The 16,072-nt window shown below is 57.9% G+C and overlaps 2 protein-coding genes across 2 annotated transcripts in view; one reads left to right on the top strand and one right to left on the bottom strand.

Moving 5' to 3' along the window:
- The first annotated feature begins 5,368 nt into the window (after positions 1 to 5,368).
- On the top strand, positions 5,369 to 12,722 carry QPCTL (glutaminyl-peptide cyclotransferase like). The gene is made up of 6 exons (XM_032798004.2): positions 5,369 to 5,590; positions 8,943 to 9,230; positions 9,917 to 10,069; positions 10,255 to 10,354; positions 11,370 to 11,486; positions 12,491 to 12,722. The coding sequence occupies exons 1-6, from the start codon at positions 5,369 to 5,371 to the stop codon at positions 12,634 to 12,636; spliced, it is 1,026 nt and encodes a 341-aa protein (XP_032653895.1). The 3' UTR covers positions 12,637 to 12,722.
- A 673-nt stretch (positions 12,723 to 13,395) lies between these two features.
- Positions 13,396 to 16,072, bottom strand: part of LOC116835254 (peptidoglycan recognition protein 3-like) — a 25,796-nt gene continuing 23,119 nt past the window's right edge. The window contains exon 7 of the mRNA XM_032797952.2: positions 13,396 to 14,849. Coding sequence (XP_032653843.1) covers positions 14,552 to 14,849 — 298 coding nt within the window. The 3' untranslated portion in view covers positions 13,396 to 14,551. The remainder of the gene's footprint in view (positions 14,850 to 16,072) is intronic.

Here is a 16,072-nt window from a genome sequence, read left to right as displayed (position 1 = left end):
TGTGCCCTGTATAAACAGCTGCTGTGTTCCAACCCAGAGGTGGCTGCATTTCAGTGCTTGGTGGGGGCGGATAAGATTCCTGTATAAATAGCTGTTGTGAGTCACCCCAGAGGTTGTCTATAAAATCATGACTGGTGTGGAGAACATGAATAAGGAATTGTTATTTACCCCTTCACTTACCACAAGAATCAGGGGTCACTGGGGGAGATTAACAGGCAGCAGGTTTAAAACAAACACAAGGATGTACTTCTCCACCCAACCCACAGCCAATCTGTGGAACTCACTGCCAGGGGATGTTGTGAAGGCCAAATCTATAACAGAGAATGAGATAAGCTCTTGGAGGACAGGTCCATCAGTCGCTATTAGCCAAGATGGTCAGGGACATAGCCCCATACTCTGGGCGTCCCTAAACCTCTGACTGCCAGAAGCTGGGACTGGACGACAGGGATGGATCACTCAATAATGGCCCAATTCTGTTCATTCCCTCTGAAGCATCTGGCACCGGTCACTGGCAGAGGCAGGATACTGGGCCAGCTGGCCCTTTGCTCTGACCCAGTCTGGCCACTCTGATGTTGTGGAGCACAAGAATGCAATGACACAGGACTTGGAGGCATGGCTGTGCGTGGCCAAATCTCCCTGAGACTCATGATCCTTGCGCGGGATGAGTCTGGGGAAGCCAGAGGGTTTGCTGGTTGCTATGTATCAGCAGGGCAGGTAGAAGCTGCTATCCTCTCCAGAGCCAGTGTGGCTTAGGAGCATTTAAACGCCAGGCATGTAAGTAGAGAGAGGTGGCAGTGGGAATACAAAACTGGCACCAGGGGGCGGGGTGCTCATTTCCCAACATCCAGGTATGGGGGGCTGTGATGGTGTGACAAAGTGGGGATTTCCTGTAATATTGGAACGAAGCCGATGCGTGCCTCAGTTTCCCCTAGCGTGTTCATGGTTACCTAGTGGAAGGGAAAGGGATTGTTTGCCTCAGGGAAGGCTAAGGGACACCTGGGAACTGACCAAGGAGGTCAGATGGGGAGACACAGAGTCTGGCTGTGGGAGTCATTCCAGCTTGGCTGGGCCTGGGCTGACCAGGCTGGACGATACTTTAACTTCCGTGTCTCCGTGCTAACCTGGGGCCATCCTGTGCTGGGCTCCAGGGACCAATAAACCTGACCAGTCTGCCAGTGCTGCCGAGCGTCCCTGCAAGTGCTGCTGGGACGTCAGTCCTTGCAGGGGGCACAAGGCTCTCCCAGGAGCCTGACTGGCTCCGCTGGGGAGAGCTCACAGGGTGCAGCAGGAGGCCTGGAGCCCAGAGGTTCAGTCTCAGAGGTGGGGAAGCCACATGGCTGGCCCTGGAGGATGAGTGAAACCCCTGAGGGACCTGGCCCACTGACGGATTCCTCCGAGGGGCTGTTCCAAAGCTGGGGCGTAGCCCCGATCCTGGAGCTCTGTGACAGATGGCACCAAGCCAGAGCCAAGGCCTCCAAAGGGTGTGATGGATCCTGCAGGGTAAGAGGCCAGGAGGCCTTGCCTCTCTTCTGGTTTGATTCCAGCCCAAGGGGCCAGCAGCTAGAAATTGTGTGGGATGAGTTCATTGGGTCTCACCCATGCATCCTTGTTTTCCCCCAGCTCCAGCCTCTCCCCACTCCATTATTCCTCCTCTGCCCCATCCTGGCATCCCTGTTTGCTTTCCTCCCACTGTGTGTGTGTGGGGGGGGGGGGGTAACTGCTGCTGTAGACAGGAGGATGCGGCAGCTGCTGATTTCCCCACTCCGTGGCCCTGGACGGCACAGTGGGGGTAACATGGAGAAACAGCGTGTAGGCCCAAAGTGGGAGTCCATCCCTGAGCACCTCGGGGGAGCTGCCCCTAGCATGCACAAAGCTGAGGGAACCCTGCTTGCTGCCAGCTGATGGGTGACGCTGCCGTGGGGCCGAGTTGGGGGATCCAGTGTCTGGGGGGTGGAGGGGAGAATCCGTTCTCCCAGCATCCAGTCTGGGTTTAAATCCCCCAGCAGCACTAGGGCTCCCTTTGGGAGACACCTCTGTAGCCAGAAAGGCTCCAAGCCCACAGACGGTCGTGCTGCCCAGCAAGGACTCCCTGGTCGGTCTGAATCCACCCATCAGCTCATGTCTTATCCGGAGATCGTCAGCTCTTTAGGGCAGGGACTGCTCTGTGTCTGCCCAGCACCTAGTGCAAGGGGTCCTGGCCTGGCACTGGCACTTTAAGGCACTACAATTATCTGTATGATAAATAATGATTTCAAGGAGGCAGCTGGTTGCACTTGGGTCGGCCGCAGCGTGGTTCCGGTCTGCAGTGTAAACCGAACTGCACCACGTCTGGTTGTCCAAGGGACGCACTCTTCTGCTTCAGAACCAAGCTGTGTGGTACCAAGACCTTAGCCAGGACTGCCTGCCCCTGGGCCCGGAGAGCTCCAGGATATCCATCCTTCCTTTCCACTTGTCCTCTCCCCTTGTTCTCTGACACTTTTGGATCCACAAGCCGCTCTGCCTGGGACATTTTGCTGTGTCAGGGAGTTGTCAGAACATGGCATTGCCAATCCCAAGCATTCAAACAGCAGCAGTGGGATGGTCCCCAAAATTATGCCACGGGCTTAAAAATCATTAGCTTAAAAAAAATGGTAGCTCACTCCATCCCATGACTCTGGGAGCTGGTACTTTAAGAGACACACCAAATACCAGGGGAACTGTGATGAAACCTCAAACACTGGCCACTTGGCAGCACCCTGTGTGTGTTACACAACCTCACACACTGTGCTCTTGGCCATGTAAATGAGGGACAAATCCTGTGATAAACCCTGTTATACAGCCCAGGAGGAAGGTCAAAATGCAGGGACCACCCTCAGTGGGACTGGGACCCCCGAGGTTAGAACGTGAGCACTACCGACCTAGCGACATTAGTGCTGCAGATGGGCCATGTGCCAGCAGCAAGGGGAGGGGGTCAATCCAGCTGCTGCCAGCTGGGCTCTAAGCACTGTTTTCCTTGCTGGTATATTGAGGGGCTCAGGGGGCAGGGGCACCCTCTATCTAGTCACCCATCAATCCCCGTACACTTCCCTGCCCCCAGCTTTCCAGGCCCAGCCGCAATAGTCAGTCTGTCCTTCCATGTGCTTGCTCTCTCCATATGGACCTGTCATCCATGTGCATCCATCCCCATGTCATCGGGACCCATTGCGGGGAGGGGTTGGACCTTTGGGTGCACTGGAGAGGGGAGATTCAGATCCATGGGTGTGCTGGGGTGGGATGTCAGACTCATGAGTGCGTTGGGACAGGGCAGCTCCATGGATGTGCTATGGGGAGGGAGGTCAGACCCAGGGGTGTGTTACAAGAAAGGGCAATCAGACTCAGGGGTGCAGTGTGGGGGGATTGTACCCAAGGGTGTGTTGGGGGGTTGTGCCCATGAGTTTGTTAGGGGAAGGGGGGATCAGACCCATGCATGTGTTGGGGGGTGGGTGTCAGACCCTGGGGTATATGGAGGAGGGGGGTCAGCTCCATGGGTGTGATGGGCAAGGGGGGAATCAGACTCAGGGGTGCAATGTGGGGGGACTGTACCCAAGGGTGTGTTGGGGGGTTGTGCCCATGGGTTTGTTAGGGGAAGGGGGGTCGGATCCATGGGTGTGTTGGGGGAAGGGGGGTCAGACCCAGAGGTGGTTTATGGGAAGGGGAGGTCAGAGCCAGGGCAGGGGTGCAGTGGGGGAGTAGGACCCAGGGGAGTGTTAGGGGAATGGGGGAGGGGGGCAGACCCAAGCGTATGGTGGTGGGGGGTAGGACCCAGGCGGGGATCGGTGACCCTGGGCGTGTTGGGGGGGTGGGACCCAGGGGGTGCATCGGGGGGAGGCGGGGTTACACGTTTCAAATAGGCTGTATGTGATGAGTTATCCTTACCTGGCCCACCCCCTCCTGACGTAGCTCCTCCCCAAGGGCGTGTCCCCGCCCCAACAGGGCGTAACACGTCGTGACTCCTCCTCCTGTGGGTGGTCTTGCAAATCGCCCCGCTCACAAAGCGGCGGGGCTTTATATAGGACCCCCGCGCGGGGGCGTGGCTTGATCTGCCCCGCCCCTCGGGCCGCGGATCCCCCCGGGTCCTCCCGTGGCGGGGCCTGGATGGCCCCCGGGCGGGGCTCGTGCTCCCGCGGCGCCATGCGGAAAGGGCCAATAGGGGGGCTCGGCGCCGGCCGGAGGAGGGGCGGCCGGACCCAGCGCCCCCTGCCCGCGCCGCCCCACCGCCCTCCTTCTCTCATGCTTGCGCTGCTGCTCTGGGCGGCCGGCGCCGGCCTGTACCTGGGCTGGGGTCCGGGGCGGTGGGGGGCAGCCGCGGGGCCCGCCGGCCCACTGGTGAGGCAGGGGGGCTGCGGGTGGGGCGCAGGGGGCAGGTGCCGGGGCTGGGTGTCTGGGGTGACGGTGGGGGCGGAAGTAGGGAGCATGACGTGGAGGCGCTCCGGGAGGGGCAGGAAAAGAGTGGGGTAGGGAACATGGGTGTAGGGGGCAGGGGAGTGGGTAGGGAGTAGATGGGCGTGGGGGCCAGGGTGCCTATGTATGGGGGGGGTGTTGCAGTGAGGCATGGATGGGATAGGGTGCCCGGGAGGGAGGGGGTGTGGGGGCAGGGTGCCCAGTGATGGTGCGGGGGAGGGGTTGTTGCAATGAGGCATGGATGGGATAAGGTGCCTGGGAAGAATGGGGTGTGGGTCAGGGTGCCTGGCGGTAGGGGGTGTGGGGTCAGGGTGTCCGGTGATGGTGGGGGGTGTTGCAGTGAGGCATGGATGGGATAAGGTGCCTGGGAAGAATGGGTGTGGGTCAGGGTGCCTGGGGGGTGTGAGTCAGAGTGCCCGGTAATGGGGGGGGGGGAGGTGTTGCCGTGAGGTATGGATGGGACAGGGTGCCCAGGAGGGAGGGGCTGTGGGGTCAGGGTGCCCAGTGATGGTGGGGGGTGTTGCAATGAGGCATGGAAGGTGCAGGGGGGGGGCTGGGCGATTTGAGTCCAGGGGCTGGCGGGCTGGAGGGAGGCCCTGGGTGTGACTTGCGGGTGCCCAAAGCCCTCGGAGAGGCAGTAGCGCCACCAGTGTTGGTATCTCCCCTCCTCCCCCACTCCACTGACTCTGGTGGGGGCAGGTAGAGGCCCTTGAACTCTTACTGGCTCCTGTGCTCTGTTCTCCGTCACCTTCGCGGGGTCGTGCAGCACAGGGGGATGCAGCGGGAGGACACCCCCTGTTCGCAGCCACTGCCTGTATTGGGGATGGGAGACCTGGGGAGCCCTAGTCACAGAGGAGGGCCCCGTTGTGCTGGGCGCTGTATGAACACAAGGAAGGAGACAGCTGCTGGCTCGAGACTCAGACCGCGGAAACCCTCTGCTGTCGCCTGGATGGTCTGGGTCCGTTCCTGGTGCGTGGTGTGTTTTGAACGGTCCCTTGGATTCCAGTGCTGTCCCTTCCCGCAGCTCGGCCACAAGCCCCGGAGCCTTTCCAGTAGCCAGGTGAAGCAGGTGGCCTCCTTGGTGGACCTCCGGCGTCTCTGGGGCTCCTTCCTGAAGCCCATGCTGATCGAGCGGTACCCGGGCAGCCCGGGGAACAAGAAGGTGCGGCAGGTGAGTGTGGGCTGTGGCCCAGCAAAGCCTTGGGGATGTGCGGTCTTTGTGCCGTGCTGGAGATTGGGGCGCATCCTGGACTCAAAGGTCACCCCGGAATATGGGACCCCAGAGTAAGCTCAGGCCCTGCACACTCCAGGGGGTTGCCCTGCTGCAGCCAGTGGCTTGAGGCCAGGAGTTTCTCTGGGGCAGCTTTGTCTGTTTCAGGCTCCGGTGCAAACAGAGGCTTTGCCTCCCTGCACCCGGGACCCTGGGCAGTCACTGCCATTGGTGCAAAGTGGGTGTGAGACACCAGCTAACTCAAAAAGAACAGGAGTACTTGTGGCACCTTAGAGACTAACAAATTTATTTCAGCATGAGCTTTCATGAGCTACAGCTCACTTCTTCAGATGCTGACTCAGTATCCACAGGCCTGAACTAGAGATGCAGAAAATCTTTGGGGTTGGGTCTGCAGGACCTCTTGGAGAAGCTATACCTGGTTTGAAGTGGGTGCTGGAAGCTCAGTGCATTTTGGAAGCATCTGTGCGAACGACATGTCCATTGCAGACCCAGCATGCAGGGGTTCAAGCTGTTGAGAATTGGTTTTCCCGTTCTGCAAATATTTTTGAAAGTTCCAAATATTTTCCTGTCTCAAATCAGGACAAAAATCTCAGGTATTTGCAGCCCCCTAAGACCTTTTCTTTGCCAGTTTGAGTCAGCGGAAATGGTTTGTTTGGATCAGTTTGCCATGTTTAATTTCAGTTTTGACCTTTTTTCAGTCTGATTAGCTGAAATTTCAGAACAAATCATTGTTGTTTTGACCCAGAAAATGGGACTGTTTGAAACGATCGAAATGTTTTATGTGGACAGTTGAAACATTTTTTGAGGTGGGAGCGTCGTTGAACCTGACCCTGTTTCGCAAAATTTGGATGAATTGGTGTTTTTTGACAAAAAAACGATTTGTCGGAAATGTCCCAACTGGTTGTGGGGGAAGAAGGGAGAGGATACTGAGGGCTGGGCTGGTTTCCCCCACCATCTGATCACATGATGGATGGACCCTGAGGCCGGATGTGAGGGACCCTCCAAGCTTCCCAATTAGTGAAGTCTGGAAGTTCTCCTGCTCAGTGGAGATGGCTTCAGGGGGTGGAGTTGTAGCAGAGAGGAGAAGATGGGTGGTGGGGTAGTGGGCTGTCGGGAACGTAGGCAGCGGGGTGCTGGTGAACATGAAACCAGCTAGGTGTGAAGGTCATGAGATACCTAAATGGGTTTCTGGGGTGGAGCTCATGGTTCACGTTGGTGGCAGTGGTGTGGAAAATAGGAAGGAGGCTGGGGTCGAGGCCTCAGTACCAGCTTTCTTGGAGAGGCTACCAGTTCCAGGCAAGCAGAGGGGACTTCAGAGTCTTGTTGCGTGATGGAGAAGATTATTTCAACTTCTAAGCACCACTTTGGACTAAAGAAGTTAAGTCGCCGAGGTGTGAGAGAGAAAATATTGTTTTGGATCCAAAACTGGCCAGGAGACAGGAAGCAAAGGGATTCAGGGAATGTCTCCATTGCAATGAAAGACTCAGGGCCTGGCTCAGCTGACGCGGGCTGGGCTGTGGGTTTATAAAATTGCCATGCAGAAGTTCCAGCTCTGAGACCCCATGAGGAGGGACGGTCTCAGAGCCCAGACTCCAGCCTGAGAGCGAACATCTACCTGGTAACTTTTAGCCCTGCAGTCTGAGCCCCATGACCCGGTCTCAGCTGGCCTGGGTCACAGTGTAGCCTGTTTCCTCATCTGTTGATTGTGTATTAATTAAATTGACTACGTATCTTCCCAACCACTGTGCTGAGGTTTGGTGGGTTCCTGGCCCAAGAGCAGCCAAGTGTGGTTAGAATGACTAAGACCCGACGTGCATGGTTGCGACCTAAGTTTCCTCTAAGCCGCGCGGCCATCATCTGTATTTCCTCACCCATCTAATGTCAGCGTGCCCTTCTCCCATAGTTCACTAGGTCTTCTACCTCAAATTTATTAGCATATATGTTAATTAGTTAGCATTGGTTTCCTATGGTTGGACAGCTGCTGATGTTCCTGTCTTAAAACATCTCCAGCTGGTGGTTACCTGTCAGCTGTTCAGGTATTCCAGTGGTCTGTCCTGTGAGATCTTGGCCTGGGGTTACTCCTGACTAGCTTCTTGGCCCGCGTGCCTTGTTCGGCTGTGCTATTGTCTCTCAGGCCAGAGGCGTGTATGCGCATTGCTGTATACCTGTGCTGTACCTAGCAAATACCTGTAGGCCACAAGCCATACCTCACGTGGTCAGTTTCAGTCATGGCTAAAGGTCCTGTGTTGTTTAATATCTTTGTTAATGATCTGGAAGTTGGAGTAGTAGCAAAATTATTGAGGGTAGCCAGGAGCAGAGAGGGCCGTGAGGAATTTCAGAGAGACCTGCAGCCTGAGGGGTGGGTGACGCGATGCCGATGGAATTCAGTGGTGACGGGCAGCGTAACACACGCTGAATGCAAACGCCTCCGACTCTTCCCGGGTGCTAACCCGGCTGGATACGCTCAGGAATGGCCCCCATCTCACATGGCATAGCACTGAACAAAGGGGGTCCAGAGACGGGGGACAAGACTGAACAGAGCCTCGAAAACCTCTTGGGTGTAGCTGGGACCGATTGGGATTGTTACTCTGGAGTGGGATGAGCGAGAGGGATCTTGGCAGCAATCTTTCCAGACCAGTTGTTACTTGATAGGGGAGGTAGGATGCTTCTCTCCTGCGCCTGGAAGGGGATGTTCCAGGGAATTAAAAGGTGGGGGAGTCAAATCTGGTAAAAGGAAAACCTGCTTCCTGTGATGTGTGATTAGCCAGTGGAACTCACTGCCGCAGGAATTCACTGGGGCTCAGAACTTAGTAAGATTCACAAAGAAACGGGACATTTGTATGGAGAACAAGATACGCAGAGCAGTGGGTGGACAGTACCAACAATCTGGTAGAGAGAGTGAACCCACGCCAGGGCTCGAGCCCGTCTCTAACTCAGGATGAGCCCAGTCGTGGGAGGCAGATCATCCCATGGCTGCTACTGCAGGGTTCTGTTGCCTTCCGTTGAAGCAGCTGGTGCTGAGCACCGTCGGAGGCGGGATGCCAGGCTAGGTGGGCCGTCGCTCTGACCCTGTCAGGCAGCGAGTGGGGTCCGTCTCGGAGCATCCTAGCTCCGTTGCATTGGGCAGATCCCTTCGGAGATGGTGAGCATCTCTCCGCCCTGCCCCTTGCCTTAGAAGGGTGAGACTGTTCCCCCTGTTCCCCCCTGGGCCTGCCTGCTGATAGCCCCAAAACTGCTGCCCCCTGAGGCTCCCCCTAGCCGGCACCCTGACAGTTTCTCCATCTTGTCCCAGTTCATTGTGGATAGCCTGGCCACGCTGGCTGCGGGCTGGCGGGTCGAGCTGGATGCCTTCGAGGACCGGACCCCGCGGGGTGTCGTGAGCTTTGCTAACATAGTGGCCACGCTGGACCCCGCTGCAGGGCGGCGCTTGGTCCTGGCCTGCCACTATGACTCCAAGTACTTCCCCCGCGACCGGCAGGGCCGCACTTTTCTGGGGGCCACCGACTCGGCCGTGCCCTGCGCCGTCCTGCTGGAACTGGCCACGGCCTTGGATGCATCGCTGCTGAAGGCCAAGGAGCAGGTGAGCGCTTCCCAGGTTGGAGGTTCTACTCTTGGCTGGGGGAAAGGAATGGAGTCTAGTGGGTAAAACCAGCGGCAACTGGAAGCCAAGACTCCTGGGTTCTATTTCTGGCCCTGGGAAGGGAGTGGGGTCTAGTGGTTAGAGCAGGAGGGTCTGGGAACCAGGACTCCTGGGTTCTATCCCCAGCTCCAAGGGAAGAATGGAGTCTAGTGGTTAGAGCAGGGGGTCTGGGAGCCAGGACTCCTGGGTTCTATCTCTGGCTCCAGCAGAGGAGTGGGGTCTAATGGTTGGAGCAGAGGGGCTGGGAGCCAGGACTCTTGGGTTCTATCTCTGGGAGGTGTAAAAGCTACTGCTGGCCCCCCTTAATAGTTTACAAGCAGCCAGTATGGGGAGGCAAAAGCCTCACAAACACAATAGCCTAAACTTTTAAACTCTCTCTTTTCCTCTGCCTCAAAGCTAAAAAAAACTTGCTTCAAACTAGTGGTGTTTAGTGGTTAGAGCAGGAGGGCTGGGAGCCAGGACTCCTGGGTTCTATCTCTGGGAGGGGAATGGGGTCCAATGATTGAAGAAGAGGGGCGGGGATCCAGGACTCCTGGGTTCTATCCCCAGCTCTGTTGCTGTCCTGGTGCAGTCCCCTCACCTGTCTGGGAGTGCCAGGGTTGAGCAAGCCCCGTGTCTCTCCCCAGGGCTCCGAGGTGACGCTGCAGCTGCTGTTCCTGGACGGCGAGGAGGCCTTTGGGGAGTGGAGTGAGAGTGATTCCCTGTATGGGGCGCGCCACCTGGCTGAGCACATGGCCAAGGCTCAGCACCGGCCGGACACCAGCCAGCTCCAGGCTATGGTGAGAGCCGCCTGCCTGCCCCTCTGGGGAGCTCTGCACAGGGGAGCTTTTAGGCTGTAGGGGGTTGCGGGGGTGCCTGTCCGGGGGGCTCACTCTGTGCACTGGATCTTGGGCCAGTTGCTACCTCAGATCCTTCCGGGGTGGCTGGGCCCCTGCAGATTTAATCCCTCATTGCCTCCTTGCAGAGCCTGTTTGTCCTGCTGGACCTGCTGGGGGCCCGAAACCCGACCATCCAGAACCACTTCCCCCTCACCGCCTCCTGGTTCGACCGGCTCATCGGCATCGGTACTGAACCTTCCTTCCTTCCAAGGGTGGGAGGGGGCTTGCCCCCCCAGGCACCCCTAGTGGAACAGCTACCTCCCTCCCCCACAGTCCTGATGGGCCTGCATCTGTCTGACAATGAATAAAGGTGCCTGAGTTCTAGCCCCAACTCTGAGAGTGGAGTGGGGTCTAGTGGTTAGAGCAGGGGGGCTGGGAGCCTGGACTCCTGGGTTCTATCCCAAGCTGTGGCAGGGGAGTGGGGTCTAGTGGTTAGAGCAGGGGGGTGCTGGGAGCCAGGACTCCTGGGTTCTAGCCCCAGCTGTGGGAAAGAGCTGGGAATTGGGATTTCAGTCCCCGGGGCTGTTNCCTGCTGGACCTGCTGGGGGCCCGAAACCCGACCATCCAGAACCACTTCCCCCTCACCGCCTCCTGGTTCGACCGGCTCATCGGCATCGGTACTGAACCTTCCTTCCTTCCAAGGGTGGGAGGGGGCTTGCCCCCCCAGGCACCCCTAGTGGAACAGCTACCTCCCTCCCCCACAGTCCTGATGGGCCTGCATCTGTCTGACAATGAATAAAGGTGCCTGAGTTCTAGCCCCAACTCTGAGAGTGGAGTGGGGTCTAGTGGTTAGAGCAGGGGGGCTGGGAGCCTGGACTCCTGGGTTCTATCCCAAGCTGTGGCAGGGGAGTGGGGTCTAGTGGTTAGAGCAGGGGGGTGCTGGGAGCCAGGACTCCTGGGTTCTAGCCCCAGCTGTGGGAAAGAGCTGGGAATTGGGATTTCAGTCCCCGGGGCTGTTGACGAGACATCTTGCACCAACACTTTATTTTCCTGAAACACAACATGTCAGGTTTGAAATCCCCCCTCTCTCTCCGGCATTTTCCCCTGCCTGCTCCTGGAGACAGCAGCGTCTCCATGTCCTCCGGGAGCTCTGGTGCGAGTGGCCAGGCAGGGCCCCCTGTGGGTCTCGTCCTGCCGCGCCCTCAGCCTCGCAGGTCCCAGGAACCAGCCCATTCCTCACCCTCTGCTCTGTGTCGCCCAGAGAAGCGTCTGCACCAACTGGGCCTGCTGCAATCCCACCCCCGGGAGCAGACATACTTCCAGCGGGAGCCTGCGTATGGGCCTGTTGAAGACGACCACATCCCCTTCCTCCGCAAAGGTACCTGCCCTGCCCCTGGCTACCGGGCGTCCAGGCGCAGAGCAGTGTGGGATGGACAGCTGGGGGAGCCTCCCTGGAGGAGCCAGGGCAGAATGTGTGCAGACAAAACATGGTGAGACTCCTCCAGAAGGGGGAGGGATAGCTCAGTGGTTTGAGCATTGGCCTGCTACCCCCAGGGTTGTGAGTTCAATCCTTGAGGGGGGCCACTTAGGAATCTGGGGCAAAATCAGTACTTGGTCCTGCTAGTGAAGGCAGGGGGCTGGACTCGATTGTCTTCAGGGTCCCTTCCAGTTCTGTGAGATAGGTATATCTCCATATATTATTTATATTATAAGCCTGGCCTCGTGAGTGGAGCAAGGGACAGAGACCTGGGTTCAGGTTCTGGCTTCGCCCCTGCCCTGCTGGGTGACTTTGCTGCCGTCTCCCTCAGTTTCCCCATTTAAGTGGGGGGAATCATTTTGACCCTCTTTGTAAAGTGCTTTGCGATCCCTTGAGGACAAGGGCTATACAAGAGCTAAGTGTTGTTATTTACAGGGGTAAAATGCTTTATAGATGTTGTTTGCCTGCCTGGCAAGCTTCACCCCAGAGGTGGCTGCATTTTGAATGTAGGCTCTGGGATCCTTGGGGGTGAAAGACTTTATAAATACATCATTGCTATCTCGCCACTTGGCCCTGACCTGTTTGATGTCCCTGGCCAACCTGGTTCCCATAATGCACCTAGCCAGCTGCTCGTTGCTAGGTCAGGGGAGCACAGGGCTCCTAGATGTCAGGTCAGGTCGTGCCTGGATGCCTGAGGGCCTGGCTCCATCTACTGAGGCAGTGTGTGGATTTAGATTGTGTCACATGTTGCCCTCTAGTGGCTGGGCCACATAGGGATAATAGTCTACTACTGCTGACACTAGTGGAATTACTCCTTTAGCTCCAGCAGTAGAGGCCAGTGCTTGCAGCGCTGCAGGCCCCGGGTTGGATCCCCGCTGACTGTCTGTGTATCTGTCTGGCCACAGGAGTGCCCGTGCTGCACCTCATCGCCACGCCCTTCCCGTGGGTCTGGCACACGATGGAGGACACGGAGCAGAACCTGCACCCCCCAACCGTGGAGAACCTGTGCAAGATCCTGGCTGCCTTCCTGGCTGAGTACTTGTGGCTGTGAATGCCCAGAGCCTCCTCTGACAAGGGGACCAACCTCTCCTTGGGCCTCGTGGGATCCTTTGCCCCTCCTGGGCCGAGCTCCATGAGGCCAGCAGCCAAAACACCCCAGGGACCAGGCAACGCAGCTTGGCGGTCCTGGGCTGTCACAGCCCCACAGGGGCTGGGGGAGCTGTTACGATTCTGGTGTCTCAGAGAAGATGGGAACGGAGACTGTGCTGAGTCTGTTCGGAGGCTGCGGCTGGCCCAGGAGCGAAACCTCTTGCTTGAGCCTCCTGAGGCAGGAATAACTGTGCGGGGGACAGGACACTGGGGGCCTCCAGCTGCCGGCCCACCAGGGTTTGCTCCTGTTTCCAAGGCCCGTTCAGCCCCAGGCCACCAGGCTCCCAGCCTAGCTCGGGGGCTGCTCTACAGTGACTCTCATAACAAAGAGCTGCCCCGTCAGGGCCGCTGCCCCCTCCCCATAGCGTCCCCTCACGCTGGGCAGCCCTAGGCACTGTGGGGCTGGGACGCTGCTGCTGGCATGGCTGTTCCCTCTGCTCTGGCCCCCTTCTGCAGCCCCAGCTCCCATCACCAGGAGCAAACCCCAGCTCCCCTCTCCTTCCTTCAGCTCAGGGCTGCCGGGCCTGTCTGTGTAACCCATGAAGAACCAGCTCCCCCTTTGTTTCCGTCCATCTCCTCCCTCTAGCCTGAGAGGCAGCACAGCCTAGTGGGCAGATCACTTGACTTCAGCCCTTGGATCTGTTCCACGCTCTGCCACTGACTAGCCCTATGAGCCTGCGTAAAACCCTTTCCCCTCCTGGTGCCTCAGTTTCCCCTCCCAACCTGTGTCTACTTAGACCGTGAGTTCTTTAGGGGAGGGACAGTCTGTCTTATGTTCTGTGTACAGCGCCTAGCACAAAGGAGTGTCATATTGCTAATCTGACAGACCATAATCTCGCCGTCTGAGCTCTCCAAACCCAGTCCAGCAGCGGGCGGTGGTTATGGTTTAACAGGAGATGAAATGATTCACGGCGCTTCAACTTTTCATGTGCTAGAAGCTGGTTTATTCTCACTGCTGTGTAGCTCCCAAGCAAAGCAAGCGCTAAGGCGCAGGGGCGCTGGGTTACAGGCAAATTGCACTTGAATTAAAAACCCCTTTGTGGGACTCTGCAAACCACCCAACTGGTCCTTCCCAGGCACCCGCCATGTGAAGATCCTAACACTTCGCCCCCCCGTGGTGAGAGAGGCTGGCGGGAATGGATTGTCGGGATGAAAGGTCCTAGTGCTGAAAACTTTGAGAGCCAGACCCCGCGGGGCCAGGCAGAGCTGAGGGTCAGGGCTCAGGGACACTTGGGTTCCCTTTGTGGGGTGGGGTAAATAGCGACCAATTTCTGGGGGATTCTAGATGAAAGTTTCGCTGCAGATTTCAGGGGGGCTGGGGGCAGAGGAGGATTTGACTCTGGAATTGAGAATTGCTCAGACGTTTAACAGGGGAATGGAGGTGACATTCCCTGAGCTGCTCAGGGATTGGCAGGGCTGTCACCACAGAGCTCAACTGAGGATTGACCCCACCTCCCGGATGCTGTAAGTCCCTGGGCCTGGCTGTATATGGACCAGGGCTGAGCTGATGTGCCTGTTCTGGGCGGGAGCAAGGGGCTAGGCCTGGCATCTGCTGAAGGAAGCAGCCTGGGGGAGGCAGGCGGCTCCCAGGCATCATTAGAAATCTGAGCCCCCTGGGCAGCAGGGCAGCCAAGTGCAAGGGGAGACGGGAGCGTAACCCCAACTCTCAGATCCCTGCTTTCTGGGCCCAGGAGGCAGCAAGTGGGCAAGAAGCACGAGGTTGCCCCCTGCTGGGGGATGGAGGTGCTGCTCGGGCAGGCAGAAGTCGCAGGCATGGTCAGCGACATGCGCAGGGGCTGCCCTGAGGTTGCAGGGACTCAGGGTTTGGCTTTGAACCTGGGCCACTTGCTGATGACCCTGTAGAGGGCGTTCCCAGGGCAGCTGGTCGGGTTCACGTTGCGATGCCCCGTCAAGGTGTAGCTGCGTTTCAGGAAACCCCTTTTGACGGCGCATTGGATCAGGCTCTTGGCGGCGTTCAGGGCGGCAGCATTGGGGATTCTGTCTGCAGGACAGAGCAGCCCCCTGTTAATCTCACCCTGCCCCTCTCTGCTGCTCAGGGGATGTGACTGTGGCCTGAATAAATAACCCCCCTCTGCCCACGCTCTCGATTGGCCATGTCAGTGTCACTCCCCCCTCGCCCCATTATATTGGGTAATGCATCCTCCTGCCTGCTTCATTTTCTGGCCCCATGACCCAGCCTGGTGCCCCAGGCAGAGGGAGGTCGACCATGGCAGAGCCCAGCGGGATGGCGCTGAAGCCAGCTGGGTTAGCCCAGGGGCAGACGTCTCGCTGAACCCCAAGCCCCGCCCCCAAGCTCTCAGCTGGGAGAGGGCACCGGGTGCCCTATGCCCCCAGCTGCAGCCAGTCTGTGAGTGCCCAGAGGATTCCTACCATATGTAAAACTATTTAAGGCAGGGAAGTGACATAATCAGTGCTCATTCTTCACTGAATCCCTGCCCAGGGTGACTGCTGGAGGCACCTAAGAAACAAAGATTGGGGCCAGGGGACAGAGAAGTGCTGAGCCCAGACCGGAAGGGTGTCTAGCTTGTGAATGAAATATCTGAAGCTTTATGCTGCAGGCCAGTGCTGTCGGCCAACAAGAATCTCTGCAATCTTCCTAAAACACTTAGGGTGAGAAATTACTGCTTGTAGCCAGTTTCTTTAGTATCTTAAGCTTATCTTGTGTGTTTGTTTTATTTGCTTGGTAATCTGCTTTGATCTGTTTGCTATCAGCTGTATGGACAGCTCCTTTCAATTACCTGAAGGGGGGTTCCAAAGAGGATGGAGCTCGGCTGTTCTCAGTGGTGGCAGATGTCAGAACAAGGAGCAATGGTCTCAAGTTGCGGTGGAGGAGGTCTAGGTTGGATATTAGGAAACACTGTTTCACTAGGAGGGTAGTGAAACACTGGAATGGGTTCCCTAGAGAGGTGGTGGAATCTCCATCCTTAGAGGTGTTTAAGGCCTGTCTTGACAAAGTCCTGGGTGGGATGATTTAGTTGGGAATTGGTCCTGCTTTGAGCAGGGGATTGGACTAGATACCTCCTGGGCTTGACAGGCACCGCACTTGGGGGGTGTGGGGGCCATAGGGTGCCAGCTGCCCCCCCCCCCCCCCCCCCCCCCCCCCCCCCCCCCCCCCCCCCCCCCCCCCCCCCCCCCCCCCCCCCCCCCCCCCCCCCTGGGAACTGCCTGAAGAGTCGGAACTACTGGTGTGCCCTTTCCGGCTCAGATCCGTCCCGCGCTTCCCCAGCTCCATCCACCCTGGCTCCCCATCATCCTCCGAACCCCTTCACCCCGCCCATTCACCCCCTCGCCCGTGGGGAGGCCCCACCTGCCCGGCT

This window comes from Chelonoidis abingdonii, chromosome 11 (genome assembly GCF_003597395.2).
Source record: "Chelonoidis abingdonii isolate Lonesome George chromosome 11, CheloAbing_2.0, whole genome shotgun sequence".
NCBI classification, from domain to species: Eukaryota; Metazoa; Chordata; order Testudines; family Testudinidae; genus Chelonoidis; species Chelonoidis abingdonii.
Note: the sequence above shows the minus strand (reverse complement) of the source record. Positions and strands in the feature narration are given on the sequence as shown.

Excerpts from the sequence above, each read along its gene's own strand:
- QPCTL (XM_032798004.2), top strand. The coding sequence starts at position 5,369 with ATGGTCTGGGTCCGTTCCTGGTGCGTGGTGTGTTTTGAACGGTCCCTT. Across the intron at positions 9,231-9,916 it reads TGCTGAAGGCCAAGGAGCAG|GGCTCCGAGGTGACGCTGCA; the intron begins GTGAGCGCTTCC and ends GTCTCTCCCCAG. Across the intron at positions 11,487-12,490 it reads CATCCCCTTCCTCCGCAAAG|GAGTGCCCGTGCTGCACCTC; the intron begins GTACCTGCCCTG and ends GTCTGGCCACAG.